At 38.1% G+C, this 23,499-nt stretch overlaps 1 protein-coding gene across 1 annotated transcript in view; it reads left to right on the top strand.

Moving 5' to 3' along the window:
* LOC119652452 (protein serrate) overlaps window positions 1–23,499 on the top strand; it is a 168,388-nt gene that overhangs the window by 40,523 nt on the left and 104,366 nt on the right. The window contains exons 2-3 of the mRNA XM_038056597.1: window positions 5,271–5,388; window positions 12,564–12,754. Of these exons, the coding sequence (XP_037912525.1) occupies window positions 5,271–5,388; window positions 12,564–12,754 (309 nt within the window). The remainder of the gene's footprint in view (window positions 1–5,270; window positions 5,389–12,563; window positions 12,755–23,499) is intronic.

Genomic DNA, 23,499 nt, shown 5'->3' with positions numbered 1-23,499 from the left:
AAAGCAAGACAAGCTAGTCAATCAGTCTACGTGCTAATGCCAGCTATTAGTTTTTTCCAGGAGGGGAAGTTGAATTTTGCCGAAAAGACTAAATTTTTATTAATGAATATTGAATTTTGAATGCAAAACGAAAATTTTGCTACGATACGTGTATCATAATTACTTCGGATTAAACTTGAAACTTATTAAAGTTACACGTTCTGGTGGTAACGTGGTGGTGATGGCGTCGTCCGTCTAGTTTTTTTTAGAGCCAAAATTCTAATTTTATCTTACGTTCTGTTGCATAGCTTATTTCGAGGAACGATCACGAACCTTTGATGAAAGTGGCCAGAGAAGACTAGTTAACTGGTTGTAAAAGTTAGATGAACTAATGGAATATTCAGTCTAAAAATATATTTTGAGGTCGCCAAACATAATGGGAAAATGGTAAATAATTTATGGCGTAAAACAAGTTGCCTTTATATTAGCTTACATTAACGGAAATTAAAATTGATTCTTTCACAACGCGAAAGTCTCTTTGAGGTCAAACCTTTCTAGTAAAATATGTGAAGTGCGTTTACTTCAATTCAAATATCTCTTGCTGGATCTCTTGGGCAATTCTGTTTATATTAAATTGCTTTATTTATTTGGATAAATTACTGCAGTTTCTTACAAATTAAGCTAAATGTCTTCAGCGTGAACTCATTAACTCACCAATTGTTTGAGGACTCGCTTTGTTGTTTATGTACTTCAATTTTCTGCCCATTTTTACCCACAAGACTACTTTTTGAACTGCGTTCTGGATCTCTTCCTTTCCATCCTGCCCGGAGGTTATTTATCAATATTTCCTTAGTTAATCCATGTATTTTAAATTGATGCTTACTACCAAGTCCTTAAATTCGAAGCAGAGTCGGTCAACTCCAACCTTCCACAAAAAAGAGTTAAGTTCAATTTTGTAATATCAGCTTAGACGTTCTCAACTCAGGTTAATCATCAATCAATTGGTATGGCATATAAGCTACTCTCAGCATTCGCTACATCATTTCCGATCTCCTCCTCTGTTATGTTCCCTCTTCTCCCACATATCTGCGCTCTTATTCAAGTTAGTTAAATACGGAATCCTCAGAAACTTTCGCCTGAAATACGCACAATGGGAGAAGTTTTTGGCTTCCAAATATCCTCCATTGCTAATTCCCCATAACAACCCTCTTGGTGTCAATGGGCTCCCTAGCCTCTAAACAGTATAGTCCCTCTTGCTATGCATAATTTTCAACTAAAGTCTCGAATAATGCCACTTTCCACACCTTTGAGAAAAGGGCTTTACTATCTTTATTCCCAGAAGCAGTAACCTTACTTTAGCTGTGGACTACCCATCCTTAAGAGACACGTCGACGATAGCAAACGAGGAACATGGCTTTATGAAACATCAAATTACTGGTTCTAAATTTCTCGATTTCACTAGCGTCGTTTGCTAAATGTCTTAATTCACGGTAGAAGTCATTTATACCGAGATTTATACTAAGGCATTTTATTTAGCGGACTACAATATCCTCCTCTCCAAACTCTCTTTCCTCGACTTCTCTCCCTTGATTTATCACATGCCTCGCCTTCTACCTTTCTAACAAACTCTTCGAACTTTTCTTTAATTGTTTCTCATTCCCTAAGGCTCTATACTACTACTACTATTTTCATCTGGCCGTGCTTGCTTTGCCAAAACAACGTTAAATGGTTTACCTTTGTTTCATTTACTTACTTTGTACTTTCTTGCGTTCCAAATAAGATATTTTGGTGCGTTTGGGGCTCGGTGAACAGTCTGACTTTAAGTGTCAGAAATTTATTCAAATCGTTCCCAACATTCTTTTCATACTCTCTTGGTAAAAAACCTCTATCATTTCTCCTTGCAAAATCTAGGTCTAACTTTGGACGACATGATTTGCTTCAAACCTCACTCTGTCGACATCCTTAATCGTGTTTCTTTAATTTCTGGTTTTATCCTACGTTTCTCTTTCCCCTCCTCAACACTTTTCAACTCCTGCAACAATTCTTGAGTTTACTTTTCCTTTCGCCAACGTGTCTTGATCTTGACGCTGTATGGCGCAAATTAACCTTATCCCTATTATTTAAAAAATATTTTTCCTGTGGGAGCCATCCCTCCCCACACCACCTATAACAACACCAAATCTTCTTTCATGTGTGCATTCTTTTCAAGCTCTTTAATTGCCCAAAGAACAGTTATCCCTTCTCGCATATTATTTTCCGCATTACTTTTCGCAGCGGACGTAGTGCGGACAGTTTCGAAATTTCCTTCGGGGCGTAGAATAACCTATTTACTCCTCTGAGGACAGAACGTCACCTTCTGTGTATTGCTCTTTTGAATAAAAAAACGACCATGCTTCTGGTAGTTTTTGTCAATTCAATAAGCTTTAGGTCACGTGACTATAGCATTTCTGGCAGGAATTCCTCAAGAGCCGACCCTTTATCTCATCTACCAACTGGACTCAACTTGACAATCCCATCGTTTGCAAATAGTAACGCTATTTTAAATGCAGATGCCGCTACCCAGGTAGTTTCAAAATATCTGCACTACCATCTAGAAAAATATGAAGCTTTCTATTTGGAGAGTAGGCGGAAACTAATTGTTGTCATAGAAAATACAATGGGTGAAAAAGGATATACCATATATATACATGGTGTGATCAATAAGTATTGCAGTAGGAATGATTAAGTAATTTATTGCTCAAATTATTGGTTTGGTTGGTTTTACCAAGTATAAGGTGTTTGTCAGTTATTAAATCCGTTTTGAAAGTCATTTGTCCTAATCCTGCTGAGAATCCTTGTTATAGCGGCTTGGAAGTTCTCTATGTAGTCGAATCGTCAGGTCTTCGTGGCCCCTTTTAGACAAACAACATAACGGTGTGGCCCAGTGGTGGACCTTTTACAAACTAGTGATGTGTGGTTTTCGCGAGCAACTATGCACTTTTACATCAAATTGTGTATTCATGGTTTGTCCGAGAGGTTTCAATTCAATGTGATTGACACCACGATGATCAAAAAAGACCAAAAACATGGTGTTTAAATTGGAGCTGGTTATCCTGTCCGGTTTTTCGGACCAGGAGAGTTGATTGTATGCCATTGTGAACTCTAACGTTTCGTTCCGGAGCCGCATCTGCAAGCAACAAATTTCGTGCCCAGTAACTTGGGTTTTCACTAACTTATTTCAAAATTTTTGTTGAAATTTGCAAGCGATTCGCTTTTTGCTTATAGTCGAAATTGTTGGGATAACCTTCTTGCACACTTTCCTGGTTGTCAAACTTTCTGCGAATATGATTTGAATAGTGTCATAGGAAAGGCTTAACCACCTCACCGATGTGGGACTCTCGTCGCTTTGTCTTCCCTGGAGAAAATCGTGGATTGTTGAATGGTAAAGAGTGGATTCCCAAAATGCCCCCGGCTTGCGAAGACTGAATAAGTCTACCTTTACACAACTGCAATTCTAAAGTTTCTAAACTTTTTGGAACACAACCATTGTGGATTTTGATTTGCACAACTTCTCATTTGGACTCTCTCCTTTTATTAGACTGAAGTGACGGTCACTGATTTATACTGGTATACTTATTGGCAAATAATTTTACAGGCATTCATAATTTTACCATTAATTTCCTCTGAAATTTTCCTTTAGACCTCGGAAACTTCAATAAGGACGTCTTCTTGCCTTTACATCATTACATAACATCACCTTATACATCATTCATTCTGGAATATCTTCTTATTTTGTGTTAGAACATAAAATACATTTCCAATCTTTCAAATCCGTCTTTTCAAAAATTTGACGATAACAAAAAAGTTGCCAGTATTGATATCACGTGTGCTTTATTGTAAACCCCATTAATGTTCTTCTTCCTTATCAGACGAGAATATCGCAAAAAGTTAATTAAATGAAATGGATATAAATCAACTAGACAACATTTATCGCCATAGAGGATTTATCATGAAAATTTATTACTAACATTTCCCACCCCTAACGAATTTCGCAATTAACAGCGCCATAAAATTTAAAGAAATATGATCTTGGGACCAGCGGAAAATTAATTATTGTCTTATTAAACATCAATTGTTATCCGAATAGCCGTAAAATAAAGTAAAAATACAAAATACCGTAACCCTTTTTCCATCAGCATTTACATTTTTGCCAATTTGCTACACTAGTCACCGTGCCGAAGTATCCATTGCTGATTTCAATTATTCCAAGAGGTTTTTGACGTTCAGCGTGCACTCAAGAGGATAATAATTTATCTGGAAATTATCAATTTTAACATTTTCATAAAACACCAGATGAATCTTCTGTCTTGTGTGTTTATATTCCGTGGAAAATCAAAAATTAAACCTTTCTAGAAGCCGATTTCGTATCCAATCTGGATTTGATGGAGGTGCTGCACACCACTCCTTTGAACACCATTCTGGATATTTGACTACACACATATTGTAGATTTCATGCGCATCCTTTTTCTTTTAAATTACCATTGGCACAAAACACTCCGCCTGTCAATTGCTGGGATAAATTACGATTTGGTACTGTTACGCTCATGAACATTTGACGGACAGAATAGATAAGTTACTATTGGGAGGGAAGGATACTCTGGTTTTTTTGTTTGAGAAAACCAAACTATTATTTCCAGTACAAATGGGTACCTTGGGATCCCAAGAAATTCAATTAAATTTTGATCCAAATTTGGAAAAAAAAGATTGCAATAAATTCACCTCATTTTTTTAAAGGTCCGAAAAGAGAATCATTTCTCTAATACGGTAGACTTTATCACCCGTTTTAAACGCCAAACCGTTGGTGCAAATCATTCCTCCTCCCAGCTTCCTCATTATTTCAACCCAAATATTTGTTACTAAACATTTTGTGAAACTGGATTTAATATTTAAAATTTTATAATGTCCATAGCGTCGCCTTTTTTGTCTTCCTCCATACACAAATGTTATATGGCACATCTAAAAAAAAAGTGCCCATATTTACAGTACGTTCCGAATTTCTGCGCTTGAACCTTAGCGTCAGTACATCCATTGGTCGTACTCATTGTCAGATGGTTTCCTCTTGTTCACATTCGGATTAATTATGTGATAATTTAGCATGAAATTGGCAAAAATTCCATGCCCTTTGAGCGGCGAATGGATGTCGAATTTGAGGTTGCGTTGAAAATAAGATGTTACGTTAGGTCCGTGAGATATTCCGCTTTTTCAAATCTAACGTATATTTTAAACTTACTTTTTGTTTGTTTTTTTTTCAGGTTTTAACAGCCGGAAATTTCGAGCTGCAAATATTAGAAATATCAAACACAAATAGTCACCTGTTATCTGGTTACTGTTGTGGTGTTCCTTTAGAAATAAGAAGTACAAAAACTACTGGTAAGTTGTTTATCTTTTTTCTGTATTTTCCTAATTATATCATATTTTACAATATTTCTTTTAAGATACAGTAGCAATTTGTTTACCAGAGACCAGCATTTACGAAAAACAACAATTTGTTTATTTAGAAAGTGAAATAGGTTTTTTTAGTAGCATATTCCGCAAGGCTAAACATTTTTCTCATTATTTCTTTTTAAGATATATATACATATATATGTAAATATGACTGACCCTTTAGGGCAACTTTGAGGGCAAATACGCCCAATAGGATATCATAATACGGTCATAGATGAGCAAAAATCTGATAAATCAATATTTAATGCAAATCTAACATAACATAGCAGTTAACCATTTTTTTTTTAACTCAATAATTACGAAATCCACCTTCAGAAGTTTATTTGCTCACAGTTAATTGCACTAGCTTGCATTCTTTTTTCTCATTTTACACAAAACCTTATTAAAACCGGTTTACTGTCTGTCTGTCTGTCCGTCACACGCATTTTTCTCGGGGACGGTTGTAGCGATTGGCACAAAATTTGGTAGAAAGGGTGGAACTGTGAACGCTCACGCATATAGTGAGTTACATCCTTTTACGTCGAATTTAAGGGGGGTCCCCACACATGCAAAAGGGGGGTGTACATTTTTTTTTCATTAAATATAGTCATGTGGGGTATCAGATTAAAGGTCTCGGTTAGTATTTTTCGAAGCCGTTCTTAGTTTTGGCATTTGTTAAAAATGTGGGGAGTGCGGGGGGCTGAAAGTGACCATTTTTTTAACGAACCCATTCTCAGAAACTACCCAACCGAAAAATCTAAAAAAAATCAGAGAGCTGCCACTATGTGGTGTCTAGGCTCCAAAATACTCGGCGCACCGATACCAGTTCAAATAAAGTTAATAATAGTACATTACTATAATTTTTAATAATTGGCAGGAAAACCCTCCTTAAGTTCACCCTAGAATCACAAAATTTTGGAGCAATATAGACTATAGCATAGAGTATAATTCTGCCAAATTTGGTGAAAATCGCACTATTACTAACAAAGTTATACTAGGTCAAAATGGTCGCTACTCTGCAAATTTAAGACTATGAATGCCAATATCACTTGAAAGTGGATATTTTCACATAATATATGCATATTTTACGTGCTACATGCTAATGGGACAAATGCACACCCAAATTTCTTTATAAAAGAAATACACAAAACTTTTCATACCTGAAGCGTCTAGCTTCCGGTTTCCCGGCTTGTTCTATCTATTTAGCAGTCAAGATTGAATAACATCATTTACAAGAAACATTTTCCAACTGAAAATAAAACAAATAGCGGTCCATTGTGCTCGATTCCCCCATCTGACGGAATATCCCGAATTCGTTTATGTATCGCAAGATTTCCTTTACGCACGAGACGTCGATGGGCGGGACACTCGCATGGAAAATATTCCATGGATCCCGTTTCCTCATTATAAGATGGACACATATCTTGAAGAATCCCTATGCCCAGCTAGTGAACTATGACCAATCAGAATGCCCACAATATTTCTGCAAATTTTCCTGTGTTTCTACAGAATAAAGTTTCCAGTATATTTGTGTGGTTCTGACACGAAATGTTTGGTGTGTTTAGCAACATTGTTCCCAGTTTTTGATAGCAGCCTCAAGCAATTCCCTCGAACGCTAGAACTTTCTGTTGCTAGGGCATCCAAGGTTTCATTTCCATCTACAACACAATGACCGGGTAGATAAAGTAGTTCCACCCAAGTTGAAATCTTCACGAACTTCAGAGTTGAGTTTATCCAGACTCTTTTGAAAGTACACCATCCGGGAGAACAGGTAACAGAATTGGGGGAAAGAGACTTGGCGGTTTCTACAAACCCTTCAAGATGAAAGTGTTGGAAAGGGAATTGGAACGCAGCGAGAGCGGTTGTCACCAATGAAGAGACAACAGAGCTGCTATTTTATCCTCTGAACATTTCAAAACATCTCGCACAGATGCCATCTATTCAGCGATGCTAAAATAGGGAATTAAGCACTTAGAGCAGCTTCTAAGAGACATTTTTAGGTGGATATCTTTGTCTGGGCTACAAGCCTTCCTCTTGGCAATGGTATGGCCTTCATAACTAAGCCTCGGAAAGATGAGTATTGAAATGCAAAACAACTTCAGACAAATCAGCTTAACATCATTTTCGCTGAGATGTCTGGAAAGACTGGTTGAGCGTCACATTCGTAAGAAGGCGCTTAGGTCGCATACACTAATTGAAACACGTTTATCAACCTGAAAAGTCCTCGGAGTCTACTGTTCACTCTTCGGTTTCAAAAAAAGAGGACGCAACTCTGAAAGGCGAGTACGTGATAGGGATGTTCGTGGGCAGCTCTGTGATGTCGCCAGCGAGCATAGTGTTAACGAAACTTTCATTAAGTGGATCTAGGCTATGCTAACACATACGAATGGCGTCCCTCAAAGTGATATGATGACGCCATATCTGTGGAATATGTTGATCGACTCACTACCAACTGCGAACTGCAAAATCTGTCAATAAACGCTCAAGTTTATGCGGATGATCCAGATCTCGGAAGGGTGGGTAGAAATACACAACGCGCCGTTGATTTGATTGACTGTTGGTGCTTCAGGCAAATCAAAATAAAACCAGGATGGTATTATTCACAAAAAAGACGAAACTAAATGGTCTGTGCCTTCCAGAGATAAGGGGTACAATCTTTTGAAGTTCGTCAACACTTTAGTACTTTTGCTCATTTCTAAGTACTTTTTTAATAAAATAGGACTTTCCAACAGAATCCAAATCAAAGTTAATATTTGCCAATATCACGTTCTGCTAAATGACCGAAAGTTTGGACTGATAATGTTTCACTGCCTATGGTCACTTCGTGAAATATGTCCAAATTTTCGTAAAGTCGCAAAAACAAAGGAGCCTTTCCGGTGAATGTAATCCATCACATCATAAAAGGTATAAAATAACTCACTAAGTGGGATATAGGTGGCACGCCACACTGCGGAGCTAGCAGTTCAAAAACAACGTGATATTATGCACAATTTTCATAAAAGTCCGTTTAAAACACTATGACATTGGAAGATATCACCACATGTCCGGGTGGGCATGTTCACTTTTAGAACTTAGAGGTAGCGTAGTTTCATTATCGCCCCGTCAGAAAATAATGGAGACAACAGGTAAGCCAATACTAGTACACGAAATCCTCAAACACGGCGGTGGGAATTAGCTGAGGCTTCAAGGCCTTTAATTTGTTACAGAACGCCACTTTAGGCACAGAGCACCCGTTGGTGTTCCGATATAACAACAACCCCAAGTACACTTCCTTCTCGACACGAAAATGGTTATACCTCAATCGGTTTGATCGAACTCCAGGTCAATGCATGGCACATCTCCCAAATATGATTTCATAAAGGTATTTCCCCCGATCTGATTCAATACCTTTCCAATTCGATGCATTGCTTCAAAGTGGTAATTGCGTACATAACATAAAAATAGAAGTTCGAATTTGATTAGTTTCCATTTAGAATCCCTGAATTTTTCTTGTTGTTCAAATGTTCATTTTTTTGCCTTCTTTGTGCTATCCGCATTACGTGGGAATAAATGTTTTGGTCTATTCATTGCCTCGTCCCATAGGTATGATCATACAAAAGTAGCATTTAGTACCTTTTTGCCACATTTTTTAGTACCATCATTTTTCTATTTTCGCCAACTCTGTCCCCTTTCGACTTTCCGAAGAAGTGTAATATCTGAGAGTCATTCTAAACAAGAATCTTCTTTGGCCAAACATGTAGAGGTAAAGATGAAACAAGCTCTTAAAGCTTATAGTCTGTGTAGGCGGACCTTTGCCTCGACATGGGGACTTTGACCTTAGGTAGTAATGTCTCAGAGCATTACCGGTGCCATGAGCACGACATTCGGCGTAGCTCTAAATACATTAATCAATTTGCAGGCCTTGCATGTATTTATTCAAAGTACTGAAATGAGAACAGCTCATAGATTAATTCGCTTAGACCTATGAAGAAACAACGGATGTAGGGGGGCACAAAGTATTGGAGGAATTATTGGCAGCACTAAATCCATTTTTCGCAATGGATTCGGATTCTTGGATCCCCATACATCTGTTTGCGAGAAAATGTGAAGTTATGTTGAAAATTGAGACGGATCAGAAGGCTGCGTGTCAGGATATACTGACGTTTTCTACATTGATGGCTTAAAAATAGAGCAGAGTTCTGGGGCAGGAGTCTACCTTTTGATTAAAAACGAGTAATAGGCTTTTCCCTTGGGACAACATGTAACGGTCTTTCAGGCTGAAGTGTATGTGAGTCTAAGGACAGTAACCTGGGTGATTAAAGGACGATTGAAGGGCAGGTGCATCGCCTTCTGTAGCGATATTCAAGCTGCATTCCGGGCGTTGAGCGGTCCTTTAGTTACTTCGAAAACCGTTCGGGAAAATTTTTCGCCGAATTTTACTTTCGAACCTGTCAATAGGCCTTATTATGGTTTTGACAATCCGGAAGTTATTTCTTCTGTGAACTTCTCTACTATCCATTATTTTGATTGCCGAATAGCAATGCCGTAGAGAAAAATTGGGCCGCGATGAATATTGCCCGGGCCGCCAGTTATCACTTTTTTCATTAAAATCTTTATTGTGGGCTCGTGTGGAACCACCTTTCCTTTTTTCCACTCCACTCTCAATAGACCCACTCAGTAGTAAGCCTTGTTTGTCATCATTATTATTATTCACCGGCGCAACTTGTTATTCCCACTACCATCCTTCGCTAGCTTTATACCAAGGTAAACGAATTCATGGAAAGTTAAAGTCGTCCATTGCGAAGTTCTTTCGTATTGAGGTCTGTTTGCCTTCTCGTTTGTGCAATGAATTTTATTTTCATGGATTTTTAGGCAGATTTCTAACGCTGCCTCATTAAGTTCAAATAATACCTCTTCTGCAGAGGCAATGGATCGTACTACGATATTTATATTGTCAGCGAATCCAAAAATTTGAAATTTCATAAAAAATGTTCCTCTTTTATTCAATGATAACTTACAAAGACCATACTTAAGCGCTATATTAAGGAGCAGGGCATGCGGCAAGTTCACCTCTTTATTTTAGCCACACATTTTCCTCAGAAACCCTGCGTTAATCCACCTAGTACCGCTGCTTGGCCACCGTGCGTTCAGTAAATCGAACAATTTCGTGGATATGAAGTTAGCATGATGTTAGATGTGTTCTAGGACTTCACTTGGAAAAACAAAAAAGGCTGATATATATCTATTCTACATTTCACTGTAAAAATATGGTCGATCGTAGATCGTCTTTTTTGAAAACCGTGTTCGCTAATTATGGGTAGCTTGGGTCATTTTTGTAGCTGCCGAAGTCAGGTTTATTATTGGACAGATTACGCTCATGCGCTGGCCGTAGGATAGGGAAGTTTCCTTTCATCTAATTTTTTAAAATAAGCTGCTGAATTTCCTTCAGTAGCCAATCAATTCCCCTCATTCTTCAGCAATTCAGTTAGAGTACCATCGATCCTCGGAGCCTTATTTAATTCTCAGTGAGTGAGAATCTTTGTTCAAAATCCTTCATTAGAGGGTATACAATTCGTTGTATTTTCAATGCTTTTTGTTAAGTATTCGGTTTGCAGTCCGTCTAACCTCATTATACACAAGATTCTCGTTTATATTTGTGATGAGCATGACCTTTTTATTAATTGCATCATTCTTTGCCAAACCAGCCATAATGAATAGGTTTGGTTTCGAGACCAGTTTATTGTGTGTTTAAGTTTCCTCCACGTTTGTTCGATATCCACTTTCACTGCGATTTGCTGTCGAAATAGTTGGATAACTTTTTGAAATATTCTGCCACTTCCCTATGTTTTTTCAGTTTACTTAGTTCAAACTTTTGAGGCCTCATCCATTTCACGTGATAATTTTTAGTTAGGCGGCATTAAAGCGCCTCCAGATGGTCCTTACTGAGAATTGATCAAAATCGCAGTCAACGCTGCAGAGTAGTGTCGTATGTAGTAGTAGTTATGCTGTATGTATTCATACCCATTTTCCAACCAATTCATGAACCATTTGATTTAAAATGCAACCATTTGTTGTTGGCCGGTCTATTTGCGGATGCCATATTTGGATCACTAGCTAAAGTAATAAGGCATCAGCATTGTTTCTTGGAAAGTCAGAATAAACAATGTTGTACTCGAACCTTCCTTGAAGAATTCTCACAAAACTCCGATTGCATTTAAGTAACCTATTTTCCAAGGTTCAAAGTAATAAACCATTTTCCGTTACTAAAATTTTTGCCGTTGAAGGTATCCTGCTCGAGGTTGTTTTTCTAGTTTCGTAGCAATGGTTTTCAACTGGGTTGAGTTGTTACTTCATCCCCCCTTACGTTTGGAACTAGTCGGACAATACCCTGTTTTATGACACAAACTACCAGTAACCTTCCTCATTCACTGTAGTCCGACTGCATACAGTGGTCACAAAGTTAAGCTAAGAATATGCATTTTATGTTGCAACTGCCAGTATATAGTGAAATATAGACCGGGCAGAATAGTCAATATTATTTCGAAGGGCTTTTCTGAATAATCTTACTGTCACTGACTTTCAGAAACCGCTCTGAGTGATGAACAAAACAAGACAACTTTTATTTTTAAAATACCGAATAATGAATTTTATTCCTCATATACTGGTTTCTCTCTGAGTGTTTTACTTTTGCTGCCTCACAAACCCGAGACTTTCGACAGTAGACATAATGGCCTGTAGCGATAGAACATTCACAACTTTGGAAAATCTAAGAACGTAATAATTTCTTGGAAATTGGTTTTCCCTGGTTTAATTGAGCGTTTCTTGGTTAACTCGGGTTCGCCACTAGAAATTTTGGTGGTATGATTCCGAATTATCTGAATTTACAGTGAACGAACTATAAAGCAAATGATTGGTAACAATACTGCCCGCTGATTCCTGCAACTCTTGCGTCTATTGCTTTCATCATCTGACATTTGCGTCTATTGAACCGGTAGGATCTCATATGCTATCTCGGGGTTAGTGCAATGAGTTACATTTAGCCTTGAAAACAATTTATTATTTGTTCAGCAATGATTTTTCTAGATTTTAAATTTGCGCTACTGGTAGAATTTCAAAATATAAATAATTCCTCTTTTTTTCAGGTTGTCCGCCATGTTCAACCGCGTTTAGGCTGTGTTTAAAAGAATATCAAAGTTCGATGCCAGCGGAACAAGGCATCTTAACTGGATGTTCGTTTGGAAATGCTAGTACGGATATACTGGGCGGATCCAGTTTCGTGCTGAGCGATCCAGAAATAGGTTCAATAGTATTGCCATTTACCTTTCGATGGACGGTAAGTTGAATTATTTGCATATTATTCAAAAAGAAATATTATTTAAAGACATCTCTGAACTGAAACTAAAAACAACTGGTTTGAATTGATAGCTCAGTAAATACCAACATACTACAGAGATACGCACTGAATTTAATTGTAAAATAAATGTACATTAGAAATTTCAATGGCACGGGCTATGCTGATAATTTTCAGCAAAAAACTGAAAATTTGATATCTTGCTTCCGAAATGCGGGGGTGTCGCTTGCTTGATAACATCCTTCTCTTCCTAACACAATAACATGGTCAAAGCGTGGCAAACTGATTACATAAATTCATTATCGCGAATCAGCTGAGCAGAACGACGCTAGTGAATTGTATGAATACAAACACCAAGAAGACGACAAGTCATCTCGGTCTTCCCAATGAGGGGACCACTTTCAACGGGGCACAATATGGTGCATGTGGTTCCATTGATATTCTTATGAACACAAAGAGAGATGTCAACATATTGGCCACCAAGACTCTACGAATTGACCGGCCAAGCTGGACAATTAACTAGACAGTAATATTGGCTGCTCTTGAGCCAGTTGGCTTCCAGGTTGGGAGGTTGATATGACCACAACTGGTTTTTTTTTATGATATCTATAGTACTTTCTTGCTGGTCATGGCGACAATATGTGGATGTTTGTTATTCGAGTAAGGTGACATTCTCATGCTCTACTGCAACCATCCAGTCATTATACAATAGCGTGAAATCGTAAGAATGGAAGAATCATAGTAATGACGACATAGAGTCCCATTGGAGGCAAGGAAGAGTTCAGTGCTGCTGGTAAATATGTACAGCGCCTAGTGGTGCGGAATAGCGTGTGTAATTAGTGTGCTCCGTCTTCAGAACAATTTCATTAAGTCCGCCGTTCAGTTTTTTTATTATAAACTGGTAAACTGGTGAACGAGCTTCTTTTAAAAAAATAAAACCATTTGCGGTCGAGTAAAGATCTCTTTCAAATTATCTACCCCACTCTTTGAACCAATCTTCTCCTTTTAATGGAGGATTCGCTTTCACTTGTAAATTTATTCCCAAAAGTCCTCCTTCATTTGCAACCGAACAAGTAAACTAAAGCTCCTAATCCTTTCCTGTTTATTCCGCTTACCAGCGGTAACTTTTTTTCATTAATTGATAAAGACAAAAGTGAGTTTATTTTCAAGTAAATCAACATGTTAGGCGTGGTGATAGGTGATTTATTGAACTACTTTCCAGGCATTTCAAATTATCTCAATATTTTAACGAGTTCTACCCATGTCTACAGGCTTTCCTTTTGTAGTTTCCGATAGATTTGTTACTCGAAGTATACCACTAATTGTTATGTGAATATATTTTCTGATTATTACGGCTATCAACCGCCTCCATAAACTACTATATCTCGCGAAGCGATGGAATGTATAATAACATTATGTTTCCAAACACTTGTTGTCTCTGGAAAGCTATGTATCAGGGTCTAGCTAGAGACTTTGAGAATCGATATCAGAGCTGTGGTACCCATACTTTATATTCATGGATTTTGTTTTTCGTATCTGAAAAATGAGCTCATGGTCCAATTGAATAAACCACGGAAGATTTAACGGTAGAAATAACTCTCCAAGTTTCTCGATAGTCCGAGATTTAGGTTTCCGATACTCTCTGTCAACCTTCTTTCTCTTTCCCCAATTCCGATTAAATTGCTCTGTGCGAACGTCACATAATCGGCGACTAACTAAATGCTGTAAATTAATCATGTATGGATTTATCGAATGAATCCTTCTACCTCGTTAGCATTTTATTGCTGCATTAATTTACGAGAATTGCTGACGGGTTCATGGATCAGTGACAGGTTGCTTTGGAATATGAAGAAATATAATAGAATAACATTCTTTCTAGCGGTACGCTTTCGATCCGAGTAGTCAGCCAGGTTAGCGAGTAACATGTCGGTGACGGCTATGGGAATTGCAGACAAGACTATGCAGTTCTACAATGACGGTGGTAGGCACATATAAAAATGGGAACGGTGAGAAATTCTGTCATAGCGCATTATGTCATAAAAATGTGATTTACATGTGAATCTGGAAACTGCTCGATGGCGTTAAATTCATTTAAACGCTGAATTGAAATGTTGCTTCAAGATCGTGGAGGGTTAAGGTTAGATACAATGATGTTAGACCGAAAACTGGAAAAATGAATTATTCTTACATTTATTACTCCGTTTTGAGATTGTTTCCTGAAACAAGGTTACATGTTTATTTGTTCTCAATCGGGTTCAGGTTTAACGTAAAATTTCAAAATTTCATACCAAATCTAAAATCTATTTTGATACAACAAAAGTTATTATATCGTGATTCGTATAAGATTGAACTTCTAAACTGCTAAATCTCTGTAATGTGAGGACAGTTCTTGCTGACAATGCGAAATCTCCCTTGATCGCTTTCTCCATGCGAAACCACTGAATATTTACCTCTTAAGTGGAGTTCGTTTGCTTTTTCATCCAGAGCAGAGGCGACTACCTCATATTACCTCACTGGTATTCGTAGCGATGTTCTAGACCGGAACTACTTGATTCGGAACTAACCCGCCCAAGCAGAATCATTTACCTTTTAAGTATCGACGAATCCTGAGACAGGAGCTTTTACTGCAGCTGATGCGATCCTGATCAACTGTACTGGACTTGTATGTCCTGCAAGGCAATTGAAAAATTGAGGAACCAAAAAATAAAGGATTAACTTGTGCCGACAGAAGTTTGCCCATATGCTGCAGATAACCAAGCATTACCTTGTACATACAGTGAACTGCACCAGCGAGCTTGGTAGCTCCCAAATATTTTTTTTTTAAAATTAATGGTATAAACAAGATTGTTGATCCAAATACCAGTAGATGCTCCTATCACTTTGCCCAGATAAGGGGATAAGCTAAGTGAGTCATTCAAAATGAAACAGTTAAAAATAACCATCGAATAAACAGGATACATGAAGGACTACGCTAATGGATGTTGCAAAACTGCTTTCCTGGCTAGCCACCGTGAGTTGCCCTTTAAAACAAAAATGAATTTTGCCGATTACGTTCCTCGAAAGCGCATCACATAGCTCATGTAGTTTCAGCAAGTTTGCGGGGGAGGCTGGACTTTAATGATCACACACAGTCTAACCATAAATACTGTCAGTACTTCAAAACGCCATACCTCATGAGCAAAACATCGAACGCAAAATGTTTGTTTTCTATTTTTCCAATAAGGAAGAAAATACAATTCGAATGAGCTATAAATCATTCAGAGCCGTAAACCCTCGGACGATTTAGCGATAAACGCACGCACAGTCTCTAACGATATTTTTGCAGCTTCTGCGACGATACTTCGTTCGTGCGACTCAAGATTTGGATAGCGTATTTGGCATGGATTTCGCCCCAAAATGTCCCATAGTTCGTAGTCCAGAAGATTCCGTCGGGGCTTCTATCGTTCCAGACGTCTAGGCTTCAGCACGGATAAATGCTGGATCATTATCCGTTAGCCATTGCTGACAACGTTTCGGCTTATGCGCCGGCGCTGAATCTTGTATGAAGAACCAGTGTTCACCAATGAAGAGAGTATCATTGAGTGGCTTGACTACTCGTTCGAGAATAGTTTCTTCGTAAATTTTAGCGGCAATTTTGACTCCAGAAGTGCAGCAATGACTAAGAGTGACATCTTTCCAAGAGAGTCCTCACCAAACTATCGCAGACGTAGGATGGCGACCTCGTTGGACCCGTGGAACTCTGTCTTTGGCTTCATATGATGAGTGATAATATAGCCGATCATTCTGCTTATTGTACTATGTATGTCTGCGACGCTCTGCCCCAACGTCAACAAACCAGCAATAGTTACGCGAATGTGATACTTATTCCACTCCATCGTGTCGATTGCTACGGCTCGCAAAGTTATAAATGTATATGGGGAGCATCAAAAGTGTTCTCAATACTGTTACCACCATGGCGTATGGAGGCTATAATTTCTCGTTGTGCCATGCTCCGGGGAGTATTTATGGATAGACTGTGTAGATCCAACTTTAGGTCTATGGAAAGCCCTCCCAATTTGAAGTAAAAGTAGCACTTTGGCAGGTGCTTGAGGGTAACACCAATGAATATGAGCTTTACTAATATACCATCCAAATTGAAAAGATGAAAATTTCAATTAGTACACAGTGCTTCAGAGAGAGAACCGGATTCCACCGAATTTCTACCAAACATCTAAAAGTGGAAATTACGCTTTGCCGTATGTGCAGAATTGAAACATTCATGAGTTACTTATCTTGAAATCTTAGAAAACTGAGACTTTTTAAAAGTTCCAAAACGAAAAAATGATACAGCAAAATAGTTCTCTTTAGATTTGCGTTTTGCGCTATTCCTGTTTGTTCCATTTTTTTGACAGTGTTAATCTTGAATTGATTTGAAAGCCTTAAAAAAGAGTAGTATTACAGGTTTCATATAAATTTCGAAAGAAAATCACCAAGCCATGGACCTTGATCAAAAAATTTTGGATCTAGACAAAGAATTCAAACAGAACTTCCCCACTATGTGGTGTTATGCCGCGCGTCTCTTCCGGTTTTACCTCAATCCAGCCCTCCTTAACAGCCATCCGTTGGCAATATCCTGGAATATTACTATTTAATTTAATATTCATTCCACAATTGTGGGCATTCAATTGAAAAGGAACTTTCCCCATGCACACCAGCCATGTTGGCTTCGCACTCTCAATCTCCTCTAATTACAACAACCTCAATCCTGCTCAATAAGTGTGTTCGTTTCAAAGTCTGTAATTACCCGACATAATCTTTCACATTACTTCTCATAATGTGCGTACTGCGGGCATTTTCCAGGTTTCCTTTGAAGAGCTCAATACCTGCTTTCATTCCCTGGTTACGTGATTATGTCGGTGTTCCAACCTGGCTGGATCTTTTAGCTATGCCTCTCTTCTTAGTTTCAAACGTAGCAAAATATATTTGTTTTCCCAATACGTAATTGGTATTTCTATCCTTTTGTGTGCTGTTGCTCTTAAATAATTAAATCTATTCCTGCTTACAAAATAAAGGTTTCCGGTGTAGCAGCAATCAAATTGAATGTTCCGAATATCGAGCAGGTTTGTGTTCACAGCATAATCAAATACGACGTCGTTCGAATGCACAAATTGTCCTTGTCCAATTTGGCTACACGAACTTCATACTGGTGGGCGTCAATGCACAGAGGGCTGTATGTATGAAATTGATAGCTACCTTTTTTCCAAAATCACAGGGATTATTGAGCTGCTATTATCCACCGATATTATTCAGATACCAGCCAGCCATACCGATGGTCAGGGTGCGGCTGGTTATGCTATAAATTGGAATTTAATTTAATCTTCCGTGCAGTCATTAGTGGCACAAATAGGATCCTGTTTACAAGAGTGTATGACTAGAAAACATCACGGTAAATCAAGTTTACGCAATATGACCTTATGACTATACTATTAATCCTGGAGAATGGGAACCAAGTTCCTGCTTCTTATTGCGAAGTGGACAATGCGCACAGATATATAATATGGTCATATATAACAGATATCAAAAAAGGTTTCCACATCCTATTTATTTCAAGGATCCACTGAAAAACCACCTTCAACTTTGAAAGGCGTCATATGGCTGGCCCAAGAGATCGATAAATTTGGTCTATTTATTTTCTAAAGCTTAAATAGAGGTTAAAAGAATATTTTGCCTTGTGGATCAAACACCTTTTTTACAGCAGCCATTCTACTACTGTCATCCTCAAACTTCCGCCTCGAACCAGTTCTTTAGGGCAAGGGTAGTAGTGGATGTCGAGGGCAGATGTGGATAATCAATCGTGTAATTGTAAGCCCTGTAACCTTATTATCTGGCCTGTGTAGTAAGGGGCGATTATAGTAGCTCTTTTTCAATCTAGATAATTCACTGTCAATCACCTTGTTTCCAGAGTTCGATGATGCCTCAAAAATCATTTGTTGCTTGGTTTTTGGGTCAAACCGATGAATCCAAGTTCAAAACATGGTCCTGAACCGAGACTGAAATCGGTACTGGTCGTCAGGATCATTTCAAAATTTGTTCTTCAAATGCCGCTGAAATATCGTCTTTTGTTAATTTCCCGAAATTCTCGGTATGCAACGTGAAAATAATAATAATAATGACCGTTGGCATAATAATCCAATTGGAGATCCGGGCCTTGAAGTGTGTTAAAGCACTTCATTCAAGCCCGTAACGGTACACTACAATATACTATCGGAGACAATGTGATCAGCATTGCGCTCACCCAAGATTATTGCCCTGATTTGACTCAGGTACTCATTCACAGCTAAGTGAACGAAGACCTTCCGTACGACAGCTATCCGGATATGGATACACGGAACATGGGAATACCTTTTGTAAAGTACGTTGAATATTGCCTAAAGAGCCGCTTTCAATTAAGGAGGAGTGTAAATTGCTCCTAATATTTCCAGATCTCCTAAATATAGAATAAAAATAGAAACAATAAACGTTAAAAAAATACAAAGAGTTTCCTGGCTGTAAAAAGGCTGAAAACCAGAGCTATGATCCCCACCCAAGAACCAAAGTCAATATCGAAATGGTCTCAAACTACATGAAAGTAAGTGGGTATGAAGAAGTGAACATCAGCTGCAAACATCGGTTTGCTGTTGTCTGTCTGTCCGTCACACGCATTTTTCGCGAAGACTGTAGTAGCGATTGGCACCAAATTGAGTGGAAAGGTGGGAACTATAAACGCTCACGCATACATCCTGATAGATCGAATTTAAGGGGAGGTCCCCATACATGCAAAGGGAGGGTGTAAATTTTTTTCCACCAAATATAGTCATATGGGGTATCAAATGAAAGGTCTTTCCGGGGAGTTGAAAGTGATCATTTATTTAACGGGGCCATTCTCAGAAACTGCCCAACCAAAAAATCTGAAAAAAAATCCAGAGGCTGCCACTATATGGTGGCTACGCTCCGAAATACCTTCCATACCGGTTAACCCTTCAAATCAAGTTAATAATAGTATATTACTATAATTTAATTCAAATTAATTGTCTGCAGAACCCCTCTTAAGTTAATCCCAGCACCACGAAATTTTGCAACAATGAAAAGATCATGGTCACGGTTTTGTTTTAATTAGCAAAGTGCTCTTTATGTAAACTTTCTTTACAATCAACCCATGGTTGATACGCAATATTTTTGTAACCTTAAGATCTTCTGCAGCAAGGTTTGTTTGAGGTCTTCCTTATTCGAAACGTTATACTTCCTTAGGTTGTTCTCCAAAATTGCCCATTTTTGATAACATTTATATCAGGGAACTGCGTCGTTGGTAGAATTAAGTGCGGCCAGTTCCAAATCAGTCAAGTTTGCACAAATCCTGACTTGCGCTTGAAAGCATTAACTTGATAGAAGAGGAAGTCTACCTGCATGCCTAGTTTTTCGGCACTTTGAAATACTTTTTCTTTAATCTATTGAGGTTCTCCATTTTGTTCATTATACCTTCAATAAAAACTAAGCTACCCACTCCAGCTGGGGACAAGCAAGTCCAAACTATTATGTGGCCACCCCTCATACATCATAGTTGTTTTGAGGTTCTCTTTGTTTCGGTCGTTTTTTCTTTGCGGCAGACATTAGAAATTCCATCGCGGCCGAAAATGCTAAATTTTGACTCGTCAGCAGAAAACGTACAATCCTTACTTATTTGCTTCCTGGTAAAGGCAAGTCGGCGTTACGAGTTTATTGTTGTCATGTAAAAGACTTCTTTCGAACTACTCAGGCATTTAAATTATGGTTTAAACCAGCAAATGTCGAACTGTTTCATCACTGCATGACTTTCCCAGTTCATCATGATCCTCAGTAACCAACTACGAGGCAGATAGCTTGGGGTTTGCTTTGATTTTTCGAATAATGCATCGTTCGTTTGACTCGCTAAAAAAATTGTCTACCCTTATTTTACAATCGGTCGATGTACAAAGCCCTCAATTATGCGCTGAACCGTTACTCAGTAGTTTTACAGACAATTTCCTTTTCTTCCTTTTAACGTTGTTCAATTGTGTGACAAAAGTATACGACTACACCTAGAAAAAAATAATTGCACTCAGTTTTCCAAAATCACTCAAAAAATGTGATGTTGGAATATCCAACACTGATCCAAACACAACAAAAAACTCGCAAACCAAAAGATAGCTCTTATGTGTGACAAACGAATGCTGTCTGAAACTGAAGGAGACTGCATCGAATAAGTTGTGAGCTGAAATTTGGCAGACTAACTAGAATATCTGCCTTGTATGCAGCGAACAACATTGTTAGGGATTCCGCTTACTTGAAACTCGCTTATTGAATATGCTCCTACACATCTGCATTTAAAATTTATATATAAGTCTGCTAGCTTCGATATAACAGTGATATAACATGAAAAAAAGTCACTGTATCAAATAAGCTGGGAGCTACTATGTCTCCTACTCATTCCTTCATAAAGTATAGGACACACGGACAGTTGTTACGTCGTTCGCTTTATAAGAAGTTAGCCTATAGCACCAATATGAATATCCATAACGGACTGGGATTCGAATTTATTGCAATGAGACCATGACGTTTAACCAACTGGGCAACATAATGTTTCAGTGAAAGCCCGAAAACGTTTACTTTAAAAAAGTTAAAAAGCTTTTAATCCGCTCTGAAAATATATTTCTTAGGCAGGAGATTTCTATTAAAAAATGTCGTTCCACATTTGATTTAGTTCCGAATTTCAATTCCGAGCCCCAATCTAATCCCAAAAGGATGTTTTACCTGTTGTTCTCTTGTGAACCAATTTATTGTATTTTATCCCATACCAACAAAAAATTCCGAAGTTGCCATTAAATGTCATTGAAAACTACAACAGTCGAAATAAATTTAAAAGTAATACCTTCAACACTTTAACCAGGCAGATCAGATGACCATATCACCCGAGCTGATCATTCAACCCCCTCAAATGGCTTCTCTCCTACATTATACCTGCTATTGTATCTTTAGACACCTCCAAAATATTTTGGTTGTTCCGTATCTAAAAGTAGTCACGAAACAAGCCAAGTCATATCAGATAACAAACCGAAAAGTTGCTATCCAATTAGTCAGTCTTGAATTTAGAGGATTCAGATTTAGATACGGCTAAGGGATTACAATGCTGTTGTGTGTATACATATATATAAATCTATCGTAACGAACAATAAAAATGTCCGGATTGTAAATCAGATGCATCATAGGAAAAAGATCCGCGCTCCAAAGCTAATCACCGCGATCAGATTGTTGATCGGTAGATTTGATCGGACGTCTTGGGATCTTCTTCGATGTGAATTGAACTAGAAGAGGCACTTTGGAGTACAGCAAGAGTTACCATTTAAAGTTTCCAAGCTTTTTATTGCGGATTTCCAAAAGGGGTTGGCAACTTCTTATGGGTAGCGAAGGTAAACTGAAAGGGGAAGACTAAACTAGAGCGACTCATTGTGGATGCAGGTGAAGAGATATATGATATTATTCAAAGACAGTAACAATGGTTATGGGGGTTACACACTTATCAACACAATACCCTAAAATTTGAGCTTTTTTCAAGGAGAGCAGAATTCACAGTTCTTGGGTTACCATCACTAACATTGAATTAAACTGGTAACTCACATACGAAACGTAAATGTCCAAAATATCATGCCATCTGAAAGGAAAATCTCCAGTTCTAGCATCAGTTCCACAGAAACACGATCTGTCCATGTCCATTGCTTCTGATGATGTTGATTACACCTAAAGAGGCAAAATATTAGGCCATTGTACTTTTCATCACTTAGTTATGGCCCATTCAATGCTCATTCATTGTCCGATCGACTCACTCAGTCATATGAAAATTTTTCTTGTCAAAGTCATGACTACGCGATTTCATATACAAGTAGTGATCTTTGGAAGGCAGCAACGCTGAAGTGGATAATATGGGTCCTCTATTTGACTATGCATAAAAACAAGTGCTAGAATAAAATAAGTCAAGCTTGACATTGGAACGATCCAAGAAGATCTGAACAAGAAGAGGTAGTCGTCGCAGAAGTACGTACACATGCTGAAGATATTTCCCGTGAAAGATCATTCAAACTCAGCCAACTTACTTTTTTGGTGTCGGACCCCGAGAGCTCCGGAATCTTTAGTAATGGGTATATGTATGTGGAAGTCGATATGTCAGACCCTCGTGCATGGTCTCAATATGAGAGTTTTCAAACAGAAAAATTTATCGTTCGCTGAGATCACGATTCAACTGTCTTTTCGGATGGAACACGAGTCAAATAATCTTAGAATATGGTTTCAAACATCTTCGAGAATCTTTTTTTGTGCTGAAGAAAACTTCCCAGGTCGATATTGATCTGGTAGAACATTTTCCTGCTTTCACGAAAAAATGCCACGGATGACTTTAGCAATTCACGTATATGTAACAGGGATGATAGTAAAATCCCGTCCATATTCACAAAGACCCTTCAAACTTTCCCACAGTCCTATATGAGTTAGTCATACCTCCGAGCAAATGTTTTATTCTTCCGAGTGGTGAGTTAAATTAAGCGTAGTGAATGGTATTATATCGCAACAGGATTTCTGTAACAAATTATTAAGTTCATCAGGCTTCATCTCCTTGAAGTTACCAAGGAACTAACATATCAACTCTGAACACAACTTTGTCTCTCAGATCATTCCTAAACTTAGTACACAATTTCAAGATGTAC

The sequence above is a fragment of the Hermetia illucens genome, chromosome 3 (assembly GCF_905115235.1).
Source record: "Hermetia illucens chromosome 3, iHerIll2.2.curated.20191125, whole genome shotgun sequence".
NCBI lineage: Eukaryota > Metazoa > Arthropoda > Insecta > Diptera > Stratiomyidae > Hermetia > Hermetia illucens.
This window is presented reverse-complemented; position numbering and strand designations above follow the sequence as displayed.